General features: G+C 43.5%; 1 protein-coding gene across 1 annotated transcript in view; it reads right to left on the bottom strand.

The window, feature by feature from the left end:
- Window positions 1-26,541, bottom strand: part of LOC126484237 (dipeptidase 1-like) — a 210,082-nt gene that overhangs the window by 40,837 nt on the left and 142,704 nt on the right. The window contains exon 7 of the mRNA XM_050107651.1: window positions 10,933-11,109. Within this exon, the coding sequence (XP_049963608.1) occupies window positions 10,933-11,109 (177 nt within the window). The remainder of the gene's footprint in view (window positions 1-10,932; window positions 11,110-26,541) is intronic.

Below are 26,541 nucleotides of genomic sequence, written 5' to 3' on the forward strand. Positions count from 1 at the left end.
CACTCTCTGTTATCTTTTAACGCAGATGCAAGTAGGTTTAGAGGCGGATGGTTCTCTGTCTTCCTGAAAAGCATCAAGTACAGTAGTCAACTCGTGTGTGTCACTGGTACCTCAATAGACATACAGTATAATGCTGCTTCAATGGAGAAAAATTGACTGCCTCTGATTCCCTTCGTTTCGATGTCTACGTTATCTCAGATCCCTCCTGCTGCCACATACTTGTTCCCATATACAAATTGTTAATCACAAACAATCTCTCCCCACATTTCGGTGCATATTCGGTCAATTTATAGCTATTCCGTCGTCATTTTTTGCAATTCTATCGATTTTATGTCAGGTCTGTCCATGTTATCATGACAACCTCTCGTTCTGTGTTCTAAAATTTCTTGTAAATGTAGCACAGCTGCCAACACGTTGCCCAAATGCACTAATCGGGAGGCATGATACAGCACTATACTCGACTGTATCCAGTCACCACCACATTTGGAGAGCGTTTGCTCTGTTTTCTGTAAGTCTGTGTACATGCAAGCCTCGCAGATGGCTCACACCCGTTTTTGTGTGTTGAAAGCAGGAGAGGTAACACATCATGGACGGGGTATCAAGTTAGGAGCCCTGGGAAGAGTGCATTCGATGTTATTCTGAGCTATTTTCGTAAACAGGTTCTGTTAGAGCAAGAATTTCCATGCATACAAGCTGAGACATCACGAAAACTCCTACAAAAGCGCACGTTAACTATTTCTGGGACACTACGCAGTTTACTAGAGTTCGACTTGGTTATTATTTTAGATAGCCATGTGGCTTCAGTATAACACTGAGAATGTTGCTAGATGCACTTACAATGGTATGTAGCTACACGCTGCGATTTGTCAGCCACACGTCACGCATGGTCCATTAGAGTCGCTAAGGACAAAGCAGCTTCTGCTGTTCTGGAACAGATTTCTGCATCACCTGGCCATTAGCTCTTTGCCAGACCACAGGTAGAGGGAGGGTAGCGGCAAGCACACTAACACGTCTGTGCTTTGTAAATAGGTCTTCGCTCCCACTCCCGAGAGGAATTTCTAAGGTGTTGAGTACGAAAAGGATGCTGCCACCTCATGTGTGTGGGACCTGAATGGGCGCCTGTGTGTGGTTTGACAGCTAACGGCGGCGTCACTTCGCAGGGCTGACGGTTGCTCCTGTGCAGACTAGTGGACAGAGGGTAGGGGCCTGTGTCTGCTCGTGCCTCTTCGATTATTTTGTGAGCGGGTCTGTAGGCTGTGCTGTGTGCTATTTGGACAGTTTATGAATACTGAGCATGTCTACACATCACTGTGCTGCATTATTCAGGAGCAGTTTGCAGGCCTGTACTGAGATTATTTTGTTAAGTTAGGAGTTGTTTGCGTGTCTGCAGAACGTTATTTAGGAGTAGTTTACAGATCTGTGGCGTGACCCCAAGCATGTCAGAGGTGTGTTTTTTTTATCAGTGTGATAAATATACTATCTCTCAAAATTGTTCCCTAAATAAATTCTTCCAAAATAAGTTAAGTACACTCATTCCATACTCTCTCCTGCAGCCTAGCGCAGGCAGAGTCGTTTTCCTGCCTTTTCCCGCACCATCCTGGATTATATCGATATGGATGATAGTGCTCTCTGGTGGTGGTACTGTGTACTAGGTCAGTTGGAGTCTGGACCTTGTGGCGAACACACTGGATGGTGGTGCTGCCTCTACTTGTTTCAATAAAGACTAGTGCATGATTTCGACAGTTTACAATTAGCAAGCATGTTTGCAGAGTCTTTTAGATGGATTATTGTTTTGACAATTTATGGGTTTTTTTGGCTCTCTAGACTTATTTCATTATTTACGAGTGGTTTGCAGGTCTGTAGGCTGTGCATTGCGTTATTTTCACAGTTTACAATTAGCAAGCGCATGTGCAGAGTATTATACATGAGTTGTTTAGGAGTAGTTGTAGGTCTGTATGCTGTGAGAAATGTCAGAGCGTGTGTTCTGTATCACTGTGATTAATATACTCCATCCCTAAATAAATTGTTCCAAAATAAATAACGTACAGTCCTTCCTCTCTCCAGCAGCCCAGTGCAGGCTGAGTCCTTTTCCTGCAAATCTGTAGGAAGAGGTGGTGGTCGGGTGACCTACGTTAGTCCAAATGCGCTTTCTTTCCTGATATATTCTTAGGGTAGTATAGACAGCCCAAGTGACCTTTCCTTACTGCCAAAATTCAAACTTAGCACCAGTTCATAGAATGAGGTGGTGGTCTGGTGACTTAGGTTAGTGGAGGTAACCCAATTGACCTATCTTCCCGCCATTTTCTTAAGTTACTAGAGATAACCGTGGTGTGATTCATTATGCTGTTGGAATTTGAACCGCCATTTTCTGGGGGAGGGTGGAGGGGGTCGGGTTAGTGGAGGTATCCCAGTTGTCCTATCTTCCCGCAGGCATACTCCGACTTATGCTGCTAACCGACATCAAGTCCACTGGCAAGGAAGCAAGGAGTCGAACTGTATTGTCCTCTGCGTGGTCCTGCACGGGGCTGATCCTCCACGGCATCTCTCCCTAACCTGACTGCTTGAACCCATCGTGCGAGTGTGCTGCATGGCAGAGCTATCTCACCACATGCTCCAGGCAATTCCTAGAAACATTGTTCCGTATCCCGATCTCGTACCACTTCACTTTTGAGCCAAGAACGTTGCTCTATCTTTGTAAACATGATATTCGGGCATTTGCACTGTTGCTTTGACGTTCCATGGTCTACACAGTAGACTGACAGAGTGCTGTACCCACTCGCGGTACGAACGCGTCCCACAGGCCGTCGTTGTGTCAACACAGATGGCAGCTCTCCCTTGTGTATCTCTGGATGTCGATTTGGAGTATGTGAGCTACAGTAGTGTGGACGGCCACAGCAGCTGTAACGGTGTTGGTTGTGACTGCAGTAATACCGGTGTGTCACTGACTAGTATGTCACCGTTTGATGACTGTGCAGCACAGATAGCGACAGACGGTGCCTGAGAACAATGGCTCCGCACTACCTGTAATGCGGACGTAAGGTGGTTGGTGGGTCTCTCGGCCACTGGAGATGGCGCACTGGTGACACGCTGGACAAGTGTTGTGAGATTTTCATAAACTGAGTGTTCACAGACGGGGCTCATGGAGTTCCTATCAGAAGATAGTACGGTTAACTCTCAATTACCTTCTTTTTGGATTCTCTGAGGCCTATTTCTGCCACTCTCTTTTGCTGCTGAAAATTTCTCTTAGACTCGTAAGTGATCGCATTTGAGCGATAATCTCGATATAATACGAATGTAGTAATCAAAGAGCTGCTCAAGCACTGCAAGCGCTGGACAGTAATGGTTGCGGAAGATGCTCATTGGTTTCTGTTAATGCCGAGCAACGTCTGTAAAGCGAAAACAAGTTGTGTTGAAGTTACAGTAGAAATTGAAAGAACCACACAAACTCGAAGAAGACAGTACTAGCCCGCGTCATCTGGCACTGATTTTCAATATGGGTGAAACTACGATCGTTACTATATGGAAAAACAGTGACTGAATAATTCACTTTGCTAGCAGTATTGACTCATCTAAAGGTGTGTCATAGCAGAAGACTATTAAAATAGCTGCATACGCAGAACTGGATAAAGTCATGTTGGAGTTGGCAAAGAGCAGAGAATACACAAGTATCTGCTAAAATGCGCCGACCAGGCACAGTTTTTTTTTTCCTCGAAACCTTGGGAATTGAAAGCTGGTTAACAAGATTTACACAGCGTCACAGTATCTGGGAGACGGCCGTCCAAAGGGGAAGTCAACTGCGGGTAGTAACTCTGTTTCTGATTTTTATAATGATTTCCAGGATTTTCTTTCCACGAGAAAATTTAGAACTGGAGTATGTAAATGATGAAGACGAAACTGTGTTGTTTTGGAAATGTCTGCCAACAAAAACTTAAGGTTCGAGACAGAGTGTTGTGCGCCTGGTTATTAATCAAGCAAGTAAAGGTTCTTTCTGTTGTACTGTGCTAATGGTACAGCCTGGTGCAACAGGTAAAGATAAAAAACCGCACTGTTTAAGAGGAAAAGAATGCACAGTTTACCTGTCCATTACTTACACCGTAAAAGGGACTGGATGGACCGCACAATATTTCAAATGTGGTTCAACAATTACTTTGTGCCACGACTGGGAGAACATTTAATGGTGAAGGATTATGTGCAAGGGCTGTATTGTTATTGGACAATGAGTCATCGCAAGGGAACGAAAATGCTCTGAAATAGGATGAGAGGATGATATTTGTAAAATATTTACCTCCTAATGTGACAGCCTTAATCCAACTAAAGGATCAGGGTGCCGTTTCTGTCATGAAGGAAGGTTATCGGAGGGTCTGTTACAAAAACTTGTTCAAACATCTTGGAAATTGTGATCTGTGTTGGACGCAATGAATAAAGCGTCTAAGACGTGGCGTAACTTAAAAAAATCAACCACAGCCAAGCAATAAGGAAACATTAAAGCTAAAACTGATGGAACCAGTAATTCCAATGACGTAGAGGAGAGGTCATTACCACCGGTATCTGCTGTTTTGAAACGTACTCCAAGTTGTGCAATTCTCTACAAAGAAAACATTTCTGAATGGTTTGACGTTGACGGCACAGAGCCAGGTCATGAGATGCTGACTGGCAGTGCTATTGTTCTGAGTACAACGGAGAACCGACCAGGTGGCCGACAGCAACGAAGATGATAACACTGCTTCCAGAAACAGTAATCAAACATCCGTCAACACTTCAATGGTCAGAAGAGTTACAGCAAGAAGATGGTCTCCTATTTGACAAGTTAATGACCCTTGAAATTCGCAGTGCGATATGTAAAAGACAAGCTACATCACTGAGATGCAAACCAGTTCAAGACTATTTTATTTCAAAGTTGTGTGATGGAGTGCGAAAGTGGATTTTCCGCGGATTTCAAGTCCCCATGTACCGCTCATAATCGACAGTTTACTACAATATATTTTTTATAAAAGTTATGCATTTTAAATTACAGGTCTGAATATGCACTCCGTACATAAACACGTGAATTTTCACCAAAACAATTAGTAAAAAATGAAAGTAGCGGCAGCATACCAAAGCATACTAAGATATGTATGTATAAATGTATTTATTTCATTTATTAAGAACAAAACATCTTAAAACAGCGTTTACGTTAACGAAATACCAGTTATAGAACAAATTACTGGAAAAGAAAGGACAGCAATCAAAAGCGGAGGGAATTTACATATTAATCGGTATATCATATATACACCGTGTGATCAAAAGTATCCGGACACCTGGCTGAAAATGACTTACAGGTTCGTGGCGCCCTCCATCGGTAATGCAGGAATTCAATATGGTGTTGGCCCACCCTTAGCCTTGATGACAGCTTCCTCTCTCGTAGGCATACGTTCAGTCAGCTGCAGGAAGGTTTCTTGGTGAATGGTAGCCCACTATTCACGGAGTGCTGCACTGGGGAGAGGTATCGATGTCGGTCAGTGAAGCCGGGCACGAAGTCGGCGTTCCGAAACATCCCAGAGGTGTTCTACAGGATTCAGGTCAGGACTCTGTACAGGCCAGTCCATTAAAGAGACGTTATTGTCGTGTAACCACTCCGCCACAGGCGGTGCATTATGAAACAGGTGCTCGATCGTGTTGAACGATGCAATCGCCATCCCCGAACTTCTGTTCAACAGTTGGAAGCGAGAAGGTGCTTAAACCATCAATATAGGACTGTGCTGTGATAATGCCACGCAAAATAACAAGAGGTGCAAGCCCCCTACATGAAAAACACGACCTTACACCAAGCGAGGTGTCGTTTGGCATCTACCGGTGTGATGTGTGGCTTTTCTCATCTCCCGCCTAAATATCATACTACTTGCAGTGAATTCTGATGCAGTTTTGAATTCCTGTGTGATGGTGTGGATAGATGTCTGCCTATTACACATTAAGACTCTCGTCAACTGTCGGCGATCTCTGTCAGTCAACAGACGAGATCGGCCTGTAAGCTTTTGAATTGTACGTGTCCCTTCACGTTTCCACTTCACTATCACATCGGAAACTGTGGACCTAGGGATGCTTAGGACTGTGGAAATCTCGCGTACAGGCGTATGACACAAGTGACACCATATCACCTGACCACGATGTCTAATGACTACTGAGGTCGCTCAAATGGAGTACGTGGCAGTAGGTGGCAGCACAATGCGCCTATTGTGGAAAATGTATGTTTTTGGGGCTATCCGGAGATTTTTAAAAACTTACTGTATGTTTAGCTTAAAATTAATAGTTTTTGAGTGGGTAACAGAAGAAATATGAATTTAATTGATGAAAGGAGAAAATATAAAAATGCAGTAAATGAAGCAGGCAAAAAGAAATACAAACGTCTCAAAAATGAGATCGACAGGAAGTGCAAAATGGATAAGCAGGGATGGCTAGAGGACAAATGTAATGATGTAGAGGCTTATCTCACTAGGGGTAAGATAGATACTGCCTACAGGAAAATTGAAGAGACCTTTGGAGAAAAGAGAACCACTTGTATGAATATCAAGAGCTCAGATGGAAACCCAGTTCTAAGCAAAGAAGGGAAAGCAGAAAGGTGGAAGGAGTATATAGAGGGTCTATACAAGGGCGATGTACTTGAGGACAATATTATGGATATGGAAGAGGATGTAGCTGAAGGTGAAATGGGAGATACGATACTGCGTGAAGAGTTTGACAGAGCACTGAAAGACCTGAGTCGAAACAAGGCCCCGGGAGTAGACAACATTCCTTTGGAACTACTGACGGCCTTGGGAGAGCCAGTCCTGACAAAACTCTACCATCTGGTGAGTAAGATGTATTAGACAGGCGAAATAACCTCAGACGTCAAGAAGAATATAATAATTCCAACCCCAAAGAAAGCAGGTGTTGACAGATGTGAAAATTACCGAACAATCAGTTTACTAAGTCACGGATGCAAAATACTAACGCGAATTCTTTACAGACGAATGGAAAAACTGCTTGAAGCCTACCTCGGGGAAGATCAGTTTGGATTCCGTAGAAATGTTGAACACATGAGGCAATAGTAACCCTACGACTTATCTTAGAAGCTAGATTAAGGAAAGGCAAACCTACGTTTCTAGCATTTGTAGATTTAGAGAAAGCTTTTGACAATGTTGACTGGAATACTCTCTTTCAAATTCTGAAGGTGGAAGGGGTAAAATACAGGGAGCGAAAGGCTATTTACAATTTGTACAGAAACCTGATGGCAGTTATAAGAATCGGGGGACATGAAAGGCAAGCATTGGTTGGGAAGGGAGTGAGACAGGGCTGTAGCCTATCCCCGATGTTATTCAATCTGTATATTGAGCAGGCAGTGAAGGAAACAAAAGAAAAATTCGGAGTAGGTATAGAAATCCATGGAGAAGAAATAAACACTTTGAGGTTCGCCGATGACATTGCAATTTTGTCAGAGACAGCAAAGGACTTGGAAGAGCGGTTGAACGGAATGGACAGTGTCATGAAAGGAGGGTATAAGATGAACATCAACAAAAGCAAAGCGACTGATGACCTCAGAAGTCGCATAGTGCTCAGAGCCATTTGAACAAAAGCAAAACGAGGATAATGGAATGTAGTCGAATTAAGTCTGGTGATGCTGAGGGAATTAGATTAGGAAATCAGACACTTAAAATAGTAAAGGAGTATTGCTATTTGGGGAGCAAAGTAACTGATGATGGTCGAAGTAGAGAGGATATCAAATGTAGACTGGCAATGGCAACGAAAGCATTTCTGAAGAAGAGAAATTTGTTAACATCGAGTATAGATTTATGTGTCAGGAAGTCGTTTCTGAAAGTATTTGTATGGAGTGTAGTGTATGGAAGTGAAACATGGACGATAACTAGTTTGGACAAGAAGAGAATAGAAGATTTCGAAATGTGGTGCTACAGAAGAATGCTGAAGATTGGATGGGTAGATCTTATAACTAATGAGGAGGTATTGAATAGGATTGGGGAGAAGAGAAGTTTTTGGCACAACTTGACTAGAAGAAGGGATCGGTTGGTAGGACATGTTCTGAGGCATCAAGGGATCACCAATTTAGAATTGGAGGGCAGCGTAGAGGGTAAAAATCGTAGAGGGAGACCAAGAGAAGATTCAGAAGGATGTAGGTTGCAGTAGGTACTGAGAGATGAAGAAGCTTGCACAGGAAAGAGTAGCATGGAGCGCTGCATCAAACCAGTCTCAGGACTGAAGACCACAACAACGAGTATCTGTCGGTAGACGGAAGTGTGTGAACTTGCCTGGTGATCATGCCTGTGCTCAAGCAGCCGACAGATATCACTAGTAACCGCCTCACAGTGGTGTTAGCCTAAGTGAAACAACATGAACTATGGACGTTTAATGACTTAAATGACGACGACTTCATACATACAGTACGGCAAAGGGGAATAAAATCAATTGAAAATAACAAGAATATCCTTTGAATAAAGCTTAAATATCTAAAATATATATCCCTACGTCCGATGATCTTGATTGATTGACGTATTGACATTATGTATGAGTTAGTTACGTGAGTACAGTTTGGTCCATTTCACAGGTTTCTGAAAGTTCTCAATTTTTTTCGTACTAGTGGGTAGTTTAGGGGGTGTTACTCTTTCATGGTTCATTGTTATGAAGATGTCCCTTGAGGAAGCGGTATTAAACGCCACAAAACAGATTAAATACAGCTGAAGCGGCTTCTTAATCTCCCAGATGTTTGGTCACATCTGTGGTCGCCCTGTCTACAAGGTTTCCTTCAAGTGCTAAAAAGACAGTTCTAAACTCAGTTTTAATTGAATGAAAACGCACTGTGAATTGTGAATGTTATTTTTTATCGCATAGCCCTGCCTGTATATTTATTTATTGAACATTTGTCACGAGTTTTCGTGGTTGATTGCGACAAATGCTTAGTCTGGCCCCTAGGCGGAAGTGTAGACAGATCATAAAACAACCAACATCAGTTCTGAAAAACATGAACAGCGATTCTACCATTTGAAGTCATAATTCATGCAGCTGCCTATTTGGCTTAAGAGCTAAACAAAAACAATTTCGTAGCAACATATTCATTCAACAATCCATGCAGTCACGGTACATTATTGTTCTTACCTTCAAAGCTTATACTTGCAGGTAAGAAGCAATATATTCTGGAGGTCGGGGAAAATAAAAGTGGCCCGGAAAAGAGGATACGATTGGACGTGAATGCATGCGTATAATCAGACCCTCTGACCTCAGCGCCATCAGTTTTGTGAGTGCCTTTTCACTGAGATAACAGTGAATGGCTTGGATATGGATCTTTTTTTTATGTGTGATGAAGCCTGGTTTCACCTGAGCGGTTATATCAACACACAGAATCACACGTTCTGCGCAGCGGAGAATCCTCATAACTTGCACAAAACTCCATTGGATGACCAGAAGGTGCCTGCACGCTGTGTTATTGGTCCCACCTTTTTTCATCAGACGCTGACAACATTTTGAAACCATTTGTGGCAGCATTAACGGCGGAGGAAAACACGTACAGTGTAAGTAGGCTGTTTAGGTTTTTATATTGGTAACGCCATGTAGCGCTCTGTATGAAAATCACTGGCTGTGCTGTGGGCAGTCTGTGGCTGGGTGGCATTGTTGTAATATTCGCTATTGTAGTGTTGGGCTGTTGGCTGTTAACAGCGCGTAGCGTTGCGCAGTTGGAGGTGAGCCGCCAGCAGTGGTGGATGTGGGGAGAGAGATGGCGGAGTTTTGAAATTTGTAAGACTGGATGTCATGAACTGCTATGTATATTATGATTTTTCAGCACTATAAAGGTAAATACATTGTTTGTTCTCTATTAAAATCTTTCATTTGCTAACTATGCCTATCAGTAGTTAGTGCCTTCAGTAGTTTGAATCTTTTATTTAGCTGGCAGTAGTGGTGCTCGCTGTATTGCAGTAGTTAGAGTAACGAAGATTTTTGTGAGGTAAGCGATTTGTGAAAGGTATAGGTTAATGTTAGTCAGGGCCATTCTTTTGTAGGGATTATTGAAAGTCAGATTGCGTTGCGCTAAAAAATATTGTGTGTCAGTTTAAGCACAGTCTTGTATAATTGTTCACGGGGACGTTTCAACAGTTACTTCGAGCAGGATGGAGCAGCTGCTAACACAGCCGGCCAAACCTCGGAGTACATTTACACAGCCTTCACGCCTGCCAGAGATGTTAGCAGAGGTCAGTCCGGTCGCGGCCTTAGCAGGCCACTCAGGTCACCTGATCCGTCGGCGTGCCATTACTTTGTGAGCGGAGCCGTCAAGTCTAAGGTGTAGCGCAGCAACCCACATAGTCTTCAAGAACTGCAGCAGAACATTTCGGATGAGACTGCAGCAATTCCAGCAGCCCAGCTTCGATCTGCCTTCTGCAGCTTGCTGACCAGGGCCCAAAAGAGCCGAGAGATGAATGGCGGTCACTTTCAACATCTGCTGTAGTAAGGTTAGCAGTGAACTTCCTTTCTTCTCTCGTGTTTCTTTGTACCTTGGAGCCACTTTCATTTACCCCACACTGTAGTTTCCTTAAAAGGTAAGGTAGTATATATTAAAGGTTGCAGCATTTTACACGCTGTGCTAGCGACTTTCTTGAGGAAGTCGTCGGCCACAGTACAGGAGTTGTAGCGCACCAAGTGAATCGGGGTATGGCAGAATTGATGGGTCTGACGTCTCACATGTAACAGGTATGTCGACTGTGCTGACCAACCTTCCGAGGGCAACAAAAACATTGCAGGTGTCGATGCAGAGCGTACAGTATGGCGAGTGGGAAAATCCGACGGATGGGATATCTTAGGGTCTGCACACTATAGCCACGGACGTCATGAGGTTCTTTTGAGGGATTCCACAGGGACGGGTGTGGAGTTGACTGGCTGACACGTGGGCAGCGCGACGCTCGGACGGCCTGTACTCACGACCTTCCTGAGGACGCTGTCGGGCACGTTGCGGGAGCTGTTGCAGAGCGCGCGCGCCGACGAGTGCGAGAAGATGACTGGCGCGCGGCTGGCGGCCAGCGCGTCCTCCATGGTGCGCACCGACACGTGCGACAGGTCCACCATCATGCCCAGCCGGTTCATCTCGCGCACCACCACCTGCGGGCACGTCAGCCTGCTGGGTGCGTTGTGGATGCAAATCTGGCGGTTAACCCAAAAATTGCTTCACATCGTTCTACGGTACTAGACTTTTTAACGAAACCGTAATAGTTTCACGTAATGAGTAGAGCTACTCTAAGCTATTCGAACAGTCCGAAGGTGTACTGCCGGTTCGTTGTGCAAAACTGACTGACGTGGAGCTGAGTGACGATGCTGTTTCAGTTGTGGAAGACGGACTTAACTTCGCTCCCACTCCTAAGTTCACACCGGTCGCTGACATCGCCAGCGCAGATGAACAAGGTGCGGAGCGACTAGCCCGTGAAGCAGCTGAATAAGGACGTCGTGAAATCTGCTGTGCTCCGACGAGAAGTAACCCAGCGAATTCGAACATTATCAGCAGAGAGAGGGCAGCTTTTCAGGACCTGAGGGAGTGCCCTGAGATTGTTGTCTTGCCTGCTGACCAAGGCAACGCTACTGTTGTTCTTTCCCACAAGGACTACAATGAGGCCGGCCGTGGTGGCCAAGGGGTTCTAGGCGCTTCAGTCCGGAACCGCGCTGTTGCTACGGTCGCAGGTTCGAATCCTGCCTCGGGCATGGATGTGTGTGATGTCTATACATTAGTTAGGTTTAAGCAGTTCTATGGGACTGGTGACCTCAAATTTTAACTCCCATAGCGCTCAGAGCCTCTTGAACACTTTGAACTACAATGAGAAGATGAAAAGCCTGCTACTTGAAGACTCCTACAGGAAGATCAATGCAGACCCCCCAAAAGAAAGTGCAGAATATGACTAGATCTCTTGGCAAGGACGGGGAATTACCAGAGAAGGTTGCCAAGAAACTGTTATCTCAATGAAATGTACAGCCAAGACTTTAATGGGCGCCCAAAAGTTCACTAAGACGGGGTGCCGTCAGCAACAGTGGGGGACCTACGTATTTGCTGGCGAAATAATTGGGGGAAAAACTGGGTCCATATGTAGATAAATGCACTCATCATATCTGCACTTGTATGGATTTTGTAAAACGCCTCGACAGCTTCAAGGTGGAAGACTCAGATACGCTAGTGAGATTTTACGTCGTTTCGTTGTTCATCAGGGAACCTCTGCGAGAGTCACTAGAGCTTATTCGTAAGAAATTTGACCAGAAGACCACTGACCTTTTCAGGCACGCCATGACCACGCATTTTTCTTTTTAATTGAAAATACTATGAGCAAACGGAAGGAGTCGCAATGGGCAGCCGTCTCTTCCCTGTGGTCGCGAATTTATGTATTGAGAACTTCGAGGAGGAAGCCCTGGCGTGATCCAAATGGAAACCCACGTTTTTTCCGTTATGTGGTTGACACGTTCGTCATCTGGCCCCATGGAAGGGACGAACTACTTCACTTTCTTACACATTTCAACTCCATACGTTCCAACATCAAATTCACTACACAGACCGAAGCAGAAGATAAATTACTATTTCTGGACGTCACGGTCAAGAGAAGACTGAAGTAACCCTGGCCCACGGTGTGTATCGAAAGAAAACGCACACTGACTTGCATTTGCATGCAGAGAGCTGACGTTACCCTTCGCAGAAGAATGGGGTACTAAAAACATTAGTGCACAGGGCGCGCACCATTTCAGACGCAGAGAGTCTGTCCCAGAAGCTGGAACACCTTGCAACTGTATTCCGAAGAAACGGGTACCCAGAATGGCAAATTAGGCTCTGACCGCCCGATCACAACAGTATTACCTGTGCAGACGGAAGAAGTCACAAAGAAATAGGCAGCTACTCCATTTGTACCTATAGCGTCCCCAGTGCCAAATTTTTATCATGTAGCCGTACAATAATAATTTCTCTGTGTAGGTTTAGATTGCAAAGAAATAATTTATGACAGAATGATCTAAAGAGACGACAAGATACGCTCTTTTGTTAACTTTTTAGTCGACTTCACTTCTTCTTTTGTCTTGAATGTGTCTAGAGGGACATCTTGCGTGTGCTGACAAATGTAAGCATATTTGCATGAGTTAAGCATATAATATACCGATTTAATGTTATTGTGCACTTTTAATTTGTAAGTGGTGATCCCGATTTCATGTCCACCTTCCTTGAATTAACCTGCATTCAAGTAATTCACAGCTCAACAATCGCAGCAGCCGATGCAGCCAACGACGCCATTACGTGGCGATATTAACTTATGAAAATTTAGCGGAAGCGGAAAACTCGCCCGCTATTAGCATAATATTAATTTTTCTCCACAGCCGCACGAAGTTGCAGAAATACTTAGCTTTAAGATTCTTATTTTCAGTACCATAGCCGAGACCCAGAGCCAGGACTCTGACTACAATACAATGGTTAACGGAGGTAAGAAAAATACCCTCGCGCGTGTGTGGGCCGCAATTTTAATTAATAACTAAAGATTTCTTGCTTTAAAGTGAACTGACTAGCCGAGGAAATTAATATGAAAAGTTTATTACACTGTTCAACTTAAATATCATTTTTATTAAGGCCCACCACGTAAGTCGGCAACAATCAAAAAATAATAATAACAATAATAATATATATATTAAATTACGACGGCCGACGGACGCGAAATTGGCGCCGCAACTTTGGGGCCCGATTAAAGAATATACGAAATTTACGAAATCTGACTCTATTGTAATGAATGTAATTGTTTATGTGTCTAATTGTTGTAAAATATTAATGCTTGTATGAATTCTTTTACACGTACAACAACAAAACCACACCCTGAGGAGATCTGGAGAGGAAAAAGTGTAGAAAAGAAAAAGGATTGCGAGAAAGAAAATTAAGTAAGGTAAGGCCTATTGCGCAAGCATCCTGTGTAGCTCTGTGCGGAATATCGAACCCATGTGCACATGAGATACCTTCGGTGTTTTGTGTATTTCTGTGTTTATTTTTGGAGGGATAATTATTCGTTTTGTGTATTTATGTGTTTATTTTTGGAGGCATAATTATTCGTGTGTGTATCAGTGTTAAAGATTTGTCAGTGGCTTAAAGTGAATTTAGTATGGGTAAGATAGGACAACCTAAAGCATCCGTACCAGAAGAACAAAATTCTGTTAATATGGAAAGTGAGGATAATTTGCAATACGTAAACGAATCCCAAGCCACCGCCTCGGATAACATAATTTCTGGAGCGGGGGGCGAGGATCTGTGGACGGTGAATGACGCTCCACAGCAGAATGGGAATAGGGTAACAACTCCACTGCCTGGGCAGGGGGGCCAATCGAGTGCTAGATTAAGCGGGGTACCAGTATGCTCACCGATTGCAGACCCATTTGCAGAATTTCTGCGCAGGTTAGAAGAAAGAGATAGGGAAAGAGATCAGAAACTGGCTCAGATGCTCTATGAGCAAGAGCAACAAAGAGAACAGAAAGAAAGGGAAAAAGAAAGAATGTCAGAACAGAGGGAAAAACAAGAGATGAAAAACTGGCTCAGATGCTACGTGAGCAAGAGCAGCGCAATGAAGCGAAACTAGATAGGATCCAAAGCGAACTTGCTGAGATGCGGGACGCTTGCAGAAAAATCCCTGATCTTGTGCAAAGCTTTCCGGCGAGATGCAGAAATTACAGATATCGCAGACTAGGCTTGAAGACAATGTCCAGACTTTAACCAACCGCGTGGATAATGTGGAGATAGATGCACGGAAAGGTATTGACGCATATTTGGAAGTGCAAGCTCAAAAAGTAGAAAAAGGATTAAATGAATGGCTAGAAGTAAAGGATCGCGAGATATCTGCAAAGATTGAAAGCGATGTAAAAACAGCTGTAGAACAAGCGACTGCGGCCGCGAGTGTAAATATTGACGCTAGCGCTGCCGCACTACATGCCGAAATAGCACAGATCAAGCCCCGTGTGACAGCGGAGTTGCCAAATTGGCAACAGGAGGTCGCGCGGAGACTGTCTGCGTTGGAAAGCAATGTAAACAGTGGCGGACAGATCATGAATCCGACGCCGCGTACTGATTACTGTAATAACGCTGACGGTATGCAGGGTGCGAGTGGGCAACCGCAACCTAATGCGAATTATGAGCACGAACAACATGCGATACCGTGCAGCGCACGTCACCAAGTAATGAGTGTCACAGAATGTAGCAATCAGATGTGCAAAAAAGAGGACAATGTAATAAAACACAGGACATTCCAACCCTTCAATAGCGAAAAACGAAATGTCCACCCTGTTGTATTTATTAAGAGCTTCAAGAATGTGTTTCCCAGGACATGGACGGAAAGACAAAGAATACAATTCGTGGTCTCCTTTATTCAAGGTGACGCGGCACTGTGGGCCACCGACGTGTCCGAAAAATGTCTAACGATGCAACAGTTTGAAGGTGCATTCTTGCAAAAATTCAGGTCCGATAGTGTCCAAGAAAGACTACGAAAGGAGTTGTACAGTCCAGAAATGTACAATCCTGAGATGGGAACGTTACGCAAATATTTCGAAAAGTATATAAACAAAACCAGGTACTGGGACGAGCCAATGTCCGATCGTGACATAATCAGATTAATAAAAATGAAGTTGCCCAGTGAAATTAAAAGATATTTCATCAATGTGCCGGAATACGATATAGAACAATTCATGGAAATAGTGGATTCTGTTGACTTATTGATCGAAGATATGAAAACCGAAAACAAGTGGAACCATGCAGGCTGTAATCAACAAAAAGCCGATTACAATAGCAGCCACAGTAATGGTAGTAACTTAGTACCAAATGGTAACGGGAATAGGCAAGAGCACCGGCAACAGAATCGAGGCACAGACAATGGCAATGGTTATAACGGCAACGGTTGTAATCGTCAAAATCGAAAGAGACATCATGATGGACGCATGAGTAATGGATATAATGGTAGCGGCAATCCGCAATGGCGGAACAACCGAAACCAGTGGCGTGGTTGTAATGAACCGACACCACAGTGGCAACACAACACAGCGCCACAATGGAACGCCAACCCAGGTCCGTCACAGAACATGTCAGGAAGTTACAACCGACCACCGCAAAACCAGGGCCATACACAATATCAAAATACACCATCGGGGAGGCAGGGCGGCCAACCCAACAGTAGCAACAACAACAACCAGACACCACAATGTGAGGTTAGTGGAAGTGACAGACAACTGTCAACCCACTAATGCTCATCCGTTGAACTAAAGACAGCCACAATACGCTCTCCGTTGTTGGCTGCAGGATGGTGTAGTGAGGGCACATTCACAGATGACAGCCATAAACTTTGTATGTTGAGATACAATGAGGGAATAAAAATAGAAAAGGAACTTGTAGACATACCGCAGAAATGTAACCGAACCGACAAAAGTGTTGTGCAGGCTATATTGCAAGCAGATATGTATGGAGCACCAATACACATAATAGTCGATACCGGTGCGTCAACCAATGTCATGAGCGCGAATTTTTACAAGTACTTAAGTCAAAATAATAGAATACCAGTATTGCCAGTGAAGAATTGTCGTGTTACAGGTGCAATAGGTGCGCAATCTCATATCATAAAGCACCAGGTGCAAGTCGAGTTTACGGTAGGAAATGAAGCAATGAAAAGCTCGTTCCTAGTAGTTAAGGGATTAGGTGTTGCTTGCATCCTGGGGATGGAATTTTTACGCCAGAGGGACGCGAAAATCGACCTCTTGTGCGGGGAAGTAAGCCTTATGAATGAGGGTAGACGTGTAATTTTGCAATTGTTGAGGACACGGGAAGTGCACGGTAAATATTGCCGGAACTTTCAATCGAGATTCGAAGGAATACAGGTAATGAATTTATTTTCTGACTTAAGTACAAGACAAGCATATTATAAAGATTTTATTACTGAAGATAAAGAGGAAAAAAGGAAACTGATAGCCATGAAAGTTAGGGAGTCAGAACATTTGACTGAAGCACAACAAAACGAATTGACTCAGCTACTTACAGATTATGAGAATGTGTTTTCGGAAAAACCCGGTGTTATCGAGGGCTACACCTATAACATCGAAGTGGTACCTCTTGATACTTTCTGTCACGCAAACTACACCATTCCGTGGTTAAATAAGGAGGCAGTTACCAAGGAAATAAGAAAAAATACTTACAAAGATTTAAAGAAGTTCGCTCAGTAGAGCAACGTTTACATTTGTGTGTAGTAGGTTAAGTTTATAGTGTATTTTTTTGTGAGTAAATGTTCAGATTTTAGTGTAACATTTAAAGACAATGAGGCACACAAGATTAGTGCGATTCAATTTTGTAGATGTTAAGGAATAATAGTGTTTTTAAACAATTGCATTTTGAAAAAAAAAATGAACGTAGATTTAAGAATATTTTAAAAATTTCATGTTAAAATGCTAAAAAAAATATTTAAAAAAAATTTCAATAGCATGTAATGATGACAGAATTTTTCATTAGAGTGTCATGAATATTTTTGAACTGTAGTAGTAATGAAACTTATGAAAATTTAATATTATAATGTATATGTTGTTCCATGTATTTATGTGTATACCGATCTTGAAATATGCTCAAGCATAATTTACTTAACAATATGAGTGCAGGGTGTACATCACCCAAGGTACCTCATGTGTTGTGGACAAGGTACAAAGCAAATCAGTAAATGCGACTACCGCTAAGCACTGTTAAAATATATTGCCATCTGCTAAGGCAGAGATTTACACAAATTTATAGTGTAAACAAAAGTCACAAATCAAACACTAATCTAGGGACTTGCACGCTAGGCCTAGATTATAAAATGTGTACGATAATGCGAGAGGCAAAGTTTTGTAAAGTCGAGCCTGGCTCTGGAGGGCAAGTACGCAATGAGTGGGCAGACATGACATGGGGACTTACCTCAGAGGAGACGGAAATACAATTGTATAGTCAAAAAATCTGAAGGCAAGTACGACTCTAAGTGGAAAATGAAAAGAGATAATTAGTGCGAGAGACTGGTAAAATCCAGCACTAGCCAAAATCCAGTTCAGACTGAATGAAATACATTAGTGTTTGTGAACTAATCGAAACAGTTACTTTAAGCAGTGTGAAAAACTGTGAAGGTGAAACTGTGATACGGACAGTGAAGTGCTAGTATTGAACGTTCAACAGCGGTGAGGACGCCAAACGCCAATATTACGCACGAAAAACTGTGAATTTGCTTATAAATGTAAACTGTTAACGTGAAGTGAACCCACAGTCAATATTTTTGGGACAGACTGTAATTTCAGTGAGTACAACAATGCGAGATTGGAATGCGATTCGTGGACTGTTGCAAGACAGCGACCGCAGAAACGGCGAATGTGTGTGCTAAGCTCGTATTGGGACACTCACCAGTGCCTGCGAGTGCGGCGAAAACATAAATAATTTTGTCAAGACAAAAACTGGCGTGTAATGGAAACAGTGGCGCATCAAAACTTCATTCACGGGAGAAGATCCATGTCATGTATTCTGCAAGACAGTGCTAGCTTGACACTCGGAAACTGGCGAAAACTTAACAACTTCTGCCGCACTAATAAATGCTTCTTTCCCACTAGCGTAACCATCTGCAGCGGGAAACAAATATTACGTTGGTTGTGTGTATGTTTCATGTACTACGTCGGAGATGCGTAGCAGAGCTAACTCCTGCCAACAAGAGCGGGGGGCGAATATCATCCCACTCCGCCACGCCTGGCCGAGACAGAAGCGCATCGCCAACCGTGCAGCCGATCAGCTGATTCTGACGTTCCGCGACGGCGAGACACACGCTGGCGTCGAGCGGGCGTTGACCTCTCCGCAGCCGCCGCGAACGCCGAGCACCGAACACACCAACCGACGCCGTCGCGAGCCAAACGTCGCGGCGTAGATCATTAATGACACCGCAATCAATTGTTATAATGACCTCATTTTTTGCATAGTGCAACAAAAATTTTTGTATGCACATCCTGTACTCCAATGACATTCCAGAAACAATTAAGTGAAAGTGACCGAAGCAGTTAGTCTGTCGCTCCGCCGAGGTTTTCCCCAGGTTTCCCTACGGCCGCGCCCAATGGGGAGCGAACAGTTGACACCCCTGGGACTTCAAGTTTATGGACTAACTCGTGATTGTATACCTTTTAACACTGCAAAAGTTGCAACCCTAAGAAGAAGCAGCCAAAATAAAACTAGTTGTATTCTATGTCCTTTTGTACATGACTGTATACGTAACCAATTGTATATTATATTGTTCTGTAGATAACTTCATCTGTATTACACTTTGTGCGCAACACACCTCAGTAATTTAACGATTTAAATATACGATGTGACATATATACACTGTGAAAGAAAAATCTGCGTGTGGACACTGTGGACATGAAAGTGGAAATATTTATGTCAAAAAACACGAACATTTTTTATGACATAAACATTTCGGGGGGCAATATAGCGTCCCCAGTGCCAAATTTTTATCATGTAGCCGTACAATAATAATTTCTCTGTGTAAGTTTAGATTGCAAAGAAATAATTTATGACAGAATGATCTAAAGAGACGACAAGATACGCTCTTTTGTTAATTTTTTAGTCGACTTCACTTCTTCTTTTGTCTTGAATGTGTCTAGAGGGACATCTTGCGTGTGCTGACAAATGTAAGCATATTTGCATGAGTTAAGCATATAATATACCGATTTAATATTATTGTGCACTTTTAATTTGTAAGAGGTGATCCCGATTTCATGTCCACCTTCCTTGAATTAACCTGTATTCAAGTAATTCACAGCTCAACAATCGCAGCGGCCGATGCAGCCAACGACGCCATTACGTGGCGATATTAACTTATGAAAATTTAGCGGAAGCGGAAAACTCGCCCGCTATTAGCATAATATTAATTTTTCTCCACAGCCGCACGAAGTTGCAGAAATACTTAGCTTTAAGATTCTTATTTTCAGTACCATAGCCGAGACCCAGAGCCAGGACTCTGACTACAATACAATGGTTAGCGGAGGTAAGAAAAATACTCTCGCGCGTGTGTGGGCCGCAATTTTAATTAATAACTAAAGATTTCTTGCTTTAAAGTGAACTGACTAGCCGAGGAAATTAATATGAAAAGTTTATTACACTGTTCAACTTAAATATCATTTTTATTAAGGCCCACCACGTAAGTCGGCAACAATCAAAAAATAATAATAACAATAACAATATATATATTAAATTACGACGGCCGACGGACGCGGAGAAGGTTGCCAAGAAACTGTAATCTCAATGACATGTACAGCCAAGACTTTAATGGGCGCCCTAAAGTTCACTAAGACGGGGTGCCGTCAGCAACAGTGGGGGACCTACGTATTTGCTGGCGAAATAATTGGGGGAAATACTGGGTCCATATGTAGATAAATGCACTCATCATATCTGCACTTGTATGGATTTTGTAAAACGCCTCGACAGCTTCAAGGTGGAAGACTCAGATACGCTAGTGAGATTTTACGTCGTTTCGTTGTTCATCAGGGAACCTCTGCGAGAGTCACTAGAGCTTATTCGTAAGAAATTTGACCAGAAGACCACTGACCTTTTCAGGCACGCCATGACCACGCATTTTTCTTTTTAATTGAAAATACTATGTGCAAACGGAAGGAGTCGCAATGGGCAGCCATCTCTTCCCTGTGGTCGCGAATTTATGTATTGAGAACTTCGAGGAGGAAGCCCTGGCGTGATCCAAATGGAAACCCACGTTTTTTCCGTTATGTGGTTGACACGTTCGTCATCTGGCCCCATGGAAGGGACGAACTACTTCACTTTCTTACACATTTCAACTCCATACGTTCCAACATCAAATTCACTACACAGACCGAAGCAGAAGATAAATTACTATTTCTGGACGTCACGGTCAAGAGAAGACTGAAGTAACCCTGGCCCACGGTGTGTATCGAAAGAAAACGCACACTGACTTGCATTTGCATGCAGAGAGCTGCCGTTACCCTTCGCAGAAGAATGGGGTACTAAAAACATTAGTGCACAGGGCGCGCACCATTTCAGACGCAGAGAGTCTGTCCCAGAAGCTGGAACACCTCGCAACTGTATTCCGAAGAAACGGGTACCCAGAATGGCAAATTAGGCTCTGACCGCCCGATCACAACAGTATTACCTGCGCAGACGGAAGAAGTCACAAAGAAATAGGCAGCTACTCCCTTTGTACCGTACACTGGCGCACTATTGGGAAACGTCGGACACATACTGAATAAGCACCGACAAAAAACTATCTTCTGCCCGCCCATTAAAACACGAACATTACTGTATTCCATGTCAGTGTAGAAAGACGCATATTGGACAGCCAGTGCGACCACTGGAGATCGTTGCCGGGAACACCAGAGAGACACTCGGTATATGTATCTCAAAAAGTCAGCGGTCGCAGAGCGCTGTTTGTACGAGAATCACGCGACGGAGTACGAACGTATCAGGATCTTCGCATAGACTTCCAAATACTGGGACGGCGTCGTTATAGATGCCATAGAAATTTGCATCATGGGCGATAGCATAAACCGACGGCGACTATAATCTTAGCAAGGCTTTTGAACCAGCACTGAGTTAATTAAGAACACTCTCCGCAAACAACACGACCTGGCGCCCAGGCCGGAACTCACATCAGCGCATCACACAAGCTGACGCCGGCGTCTCCGCTATGGCCGACGCAGACCACGGACGGAACAGCTGGCGGGGGCTGTAGTTTTAACGGATTATACGGTAACCGTAGGATGTAATGCCTCGATACTCTACTGAAAAAAAGAAAATGAGGACCTATAATGGTTATGCAAAATGTGTTTCAGTGACGAAAGAGTTACTACAGAAACTTGGTCAGCAAACTTATAGCACACATTGGTTGACTATAGCTGTTATTTTCTCCTTCGTAGTAAACGGTGTATGAATCTCACTTTTAACACTACATATGTTGTCAGAACGCCATTTTTTCTTTTAATGAGTCCCATCACAGTGGCAAACATAACCCAAGTTACTCCTTATTTATGTCAGAACGTTGGTGTCCCAATATAGACGACTTCGCTGTACAGGCAGACTTTACAAGTGTTACTTTCAATTACTTTCAGAACTGTTAGGTTCCGATATTACCTAGTTTGTGATTTGTCATTAATAACACTATGTTGTCAGAACTTTAATGGCATGTGAGAGTTGGGTTCATGATACAATCTTAACGTCCAACATCTGCTGGTATTATTGTAATGGGTAGAAGTAAGGAGTGTTTTCACTATTAAATAATGCTTTTATTGTTAATAAGACTGTATGCAGCAGATCAAAGGCATACTATATAATTTAATTTTAGTACGTTTTTATTCCTCCGGCTGTTACAGCAGCACACACTGTCGTCGTTATCAATCGCCGGCTTCCGCTGACACAGGCGGCGTGTAGGCGATCCTCGGCTACTGCTTCAGCTGCCGCATTGCGACCGAGGTGGTGCCAGCTGTCAGACGATATCCGCTGGAAAACAATTCTGGAGTGCTGCTACTCGGTGATCCTCCCATCTTTCACTCTGCATATGATTTCTCTCACGGTTACGTGAAGGCAATGAGAGAGCTCATCATGTATGACGCGTGAGAGAGATGTTGTACGACCGAAAGTTGATATTTATTCTCAGGGCTGTCTGCAGACTCACAGTGGCTTCAGCAGGAGTCGCAGCTTATGAGGCACGTGTGGGGCGTTCTATTTACAATGCATCATTGTACGTGTGTTGTTCATACTTTTGAATCACGTTGGTAATTGGTCACTGGAGAATCGGTTTATCAGTATTTAGTGCTCACTTTCTAGGTCGCCTTTTATGGTATCGTGACCTCTGCGAGGCTACCGTGTGACTTTGTAAATCAAATGGTTCAAATGGCTCTAAGCATTACGGGACTTACCACATGAGGTCATCAGCCCCCTAGATTTAAAACTAATTAAACGTAGCTAACCTAAGGACATCACACACGTCCATGTCCGAGGCAAGAGTCGAATCTGTGATTGTAGCAGCAGCGTGGTTCAGGATTGCAACGGCCGGCTATGACATTGTAACCATCTCTCCGTCTCGCTTGCGTGTTGCGTTGTTATGACTATTCCCGCATCTACTTACGTATATTATAGTGACGTTGTATTGCCAGTGTCACATGTCTGACAGATTTAACCATTCAACCTATTGTTTACGTACCTTCTATGAATTACGCTTAGTGTGTCCGAGGACGGCGACGGGGAGGGGGGGGGGCTTGAGTGGAGTGGGGGGAGATACGTTTGTTGCGCCAGTCCCGCCCACGTTAGAGGGATATTCATTTTTAAAGCACAGACAGGTTTTCGTAGCATGTACAGCAGTATATTAGCTGTCCAACGTGTGTCTTTGGAATGGTGTGGATCAGGTGAAATTACTAACCATACTCGGATGTTAACGTTGTTAGTATATGATGCTTATAGTAATGACGCACATGCTTGCACGGTTTGTTTTTTTACGAGCCTTTATTCCAAACTGGTGGCCACTTGGCTGAAAAAGGAGTCACCGACGCTAATTTCAAAACCATGACGATGGCAGAGAGTATGTTCCTGACTGGACCAGAGAGAAAGAATAGTGGTAGGGATGTGCTTGGCGCTTAAACTGTTAGAAAAAATTAGCTGCCAAGGAGGCCACAGATTGCCTTTGGTGAGCGCGTACGTGTGTACAAGTTCAGACTAGTTTACATAGAGAAATTACGGCTGAGCGGGAAGGCTTGTGCTTGGAATTTAAAAATTTAGGGGTGTTTACCTGGAAAGGCGACGACAAGTTACGACAGGTTCTTGCTGTGGCGAGGTGCTCTCTCCCTGGACGACTGAGCGCCATTTGTGTCAGCTACTAGGCCGGACGTGATTACACACGCGTTATGCAAATCTGTCTATCACTTTCTGTGGAGATGGTCTGGCGCAGTGTTAGGCAGACATCTGGAGGACTGGCGTTCGTGGCCTAGTGGTCACGATCGTATGAGGATTTCCACAGCACACCCCCATGAACCATGGACCTTGCCGTTGGTGGGGAGGCTTGCGTGCCTCAGCGATACAGATAGCCGTACCGTAGGTGCAACCACAACGGAGGGGTATCTGTTGAGAGGCCAGACAAACGTGTGGTTCCTGAAGAGGGGCAGCAGCCTTTTCAGTAGTTGCAAGGGCAACAGTCTGGATGATTGACTGATCTGGCCTTGTAACAATAACCAAAACGGCCTTGCTGTGCTGGTACTGCGAACGGCTGAAAGCAAGGGGAAACTACAGCCGTAATTTTTCCCGAGGGCATGCAGCTTTACTGTATGATTACATGATGATGGCGTCCTCTTGGGTAAAATATTCCGGAGGTAAAATAGTCCCCCATGCGGATCTCCGGGCGGGGACTACTCAAGAGGATGTCGTTATCAGGAGAAAGAAAACTGGCGTTCTACGGATCGGAGCGTGGAATGTCAGATCCCTTAATCGGGCAGGTAGGTTAGAAAATTTAAAAAGGGAAATGGATAGGTTGAAGTTAGATATAGTGGGAATTAGTGAAGTTCGGTGGCAGGAGGAACAAGACTTCTGGTCAGGTGACTACAGGGTTATAAACACAAAATCAAATAGGGGTAATGCAGGAGTAGGTTTAATAATGAATAGGAAAATAGGAATGCGGGTAAGCTACTACAAACAACATAGTGAACGCATTATTGTGGCCAAGATAGATACGAAGCCCACACCTACTACAGTAGTACAAGTTTATATGCCAACTAGCTCTGCAGATGACGAAGAAATTGAAGAAATGTATGATGAAATAAAAGAAATTATTCAGATTGTGAAGGGAGACGAAAATTTAATAGTCATGGGTGACTGGAATTCGAGTGTAGGAAAAGGGAGAGAAGGAAACATAGTAGGTGAATATGGATTGGGGGACAGAAATGAAAGAGGAAACCGCCTTGTAGAATTTTGCACAGAGCACAACATAATCATAACTAACACTTGGTTTAAGAATCATGAAAGAAGGTTGTATACATGGAAGAACCCTGGAGATACTAAAAGGTATCAGATAGATTATATAATGGTAAGACAGAGATTTAGGAACCAGGTTTTAAATTGTAAGACATTTCCAGGGGCAGATGTGGACTCTGACCACAATCTATTGGTTATGACCTGTAGATTAAAACTGAAAAAACTGCAAAAAGGTGGGAGTTTAAGGAGATGGGACCTGGATAAACTAAAAGAACCAGAGGTTGTACAGAGATTCAGGGAGAGCATAAGGGAGCAATTGACAGGAATGGGGGAAATAAATACAGTAGAAGAAGAATGGGTAGCTTTGAGGGATGAAGTAGTGAAGGCAGCAGAGGACCAAGTAGGTAAAAAGACGAGGGCTAGTAGAAATCCTTGGGTAACAGAAGAAATACTGAATTTAATTGATGAAAGGAGAAAATATAAAAATGCAGTAAATGAAGCAGGCAAAAAGGAATACAAACGTCTCAAAAATGAGATCGACAGGAAGTGCAAAATGGCTAAGCAGGGATGGCTGGAGGACAAATGTAAGGATGTAGAGGCCTATCTCACTAGGGGTAAGATAGATACCGCCTACAGGAAAATTAAAGAGACCTTTGGAGATAAGAGAACGACTTGTATGAATATCAAGAGCTCAGATGGAAACCGAGTTCTAAGCAAAGAAGGGAAAGCAGAAAGGTGGAAGGAGTATATAGAGGGTCTATACAAGGGCGATGTACTTGAGGACAATATTATGGAAATGGAAGAGGATGTAGATGAAGATGAAATGGGAGATATGATACTGCGTGAAGAGTTTGACAGAGCACTGAAAGACCTGAGTCGAAACAAGGCCCCCGGAGCAGACAACATTCCATTGGAACTACTGACGGCCGTGGGAGAGCCAGTCCTGACAAAACTCTACCATCTGGTGAGCAAGATGTATGAAACAGGCGAAATACCCTCAGACTTCAAGAAGAATATAATAATTCCAATCCCAAAGAAAGCAGGTGTTGACAGATGTGAAAATTACCGAACTATCAGCTTAATAAGTCACAGCTGCAAAATACTAACACGAATTCTTTATAGACGAATGGAAAAACTAGTAGAAGCCAACCTCGGGGAAGATCAGTTTGGATTCCGTAGAAACACTGGAACACGTGAGGCAATACTGACCTTACGACTTATCTTAGAAAAAAGATTAAGGAAAGGCAAACCTACGTTTCTAGCATTTGTAGACTTAGAGAAAGCTTTTGACAATGTTGACTGGAATACTCTCTTTCAAATTCTAAAGGTGGCAGGGGTAAAATACAGGGAGCGAAAGGCTATTTACAATTTGTACAGAAACCAGATGGCAGTTATAAGAGTCGAGGGACATGAAAGGGAAGCAGTGGTTGGGAAGGGAGTAAGACAGGGTTGTAGCCTCTCCCCGATGTTGTTCAATCTGTATATTGAGCAAGCAGTAAAGGAAACAAAAGAAAAATTCGGAGTAGGTATTAAAATTCATGGAGAAGAAATAAAAACTTTGAGGTTCGCCGATGACATTG

This window comes from Schistocerca serialis, chromosome 6, assembly GCF_023864345.2.
Source record: "Schistocerca serialis cubense isolate TAMUIC-IGC-003099 chromosome 6, iqSchSeri2.2, whole genome shotgun sequence".
In the NCBI taxonomy this organism is placed as follows: Eukaryota; Metazoa; Arthropoda; class Insecta; order Orthoptera; family Acrididae; genus Schistocerca; species Schistocerca serialis.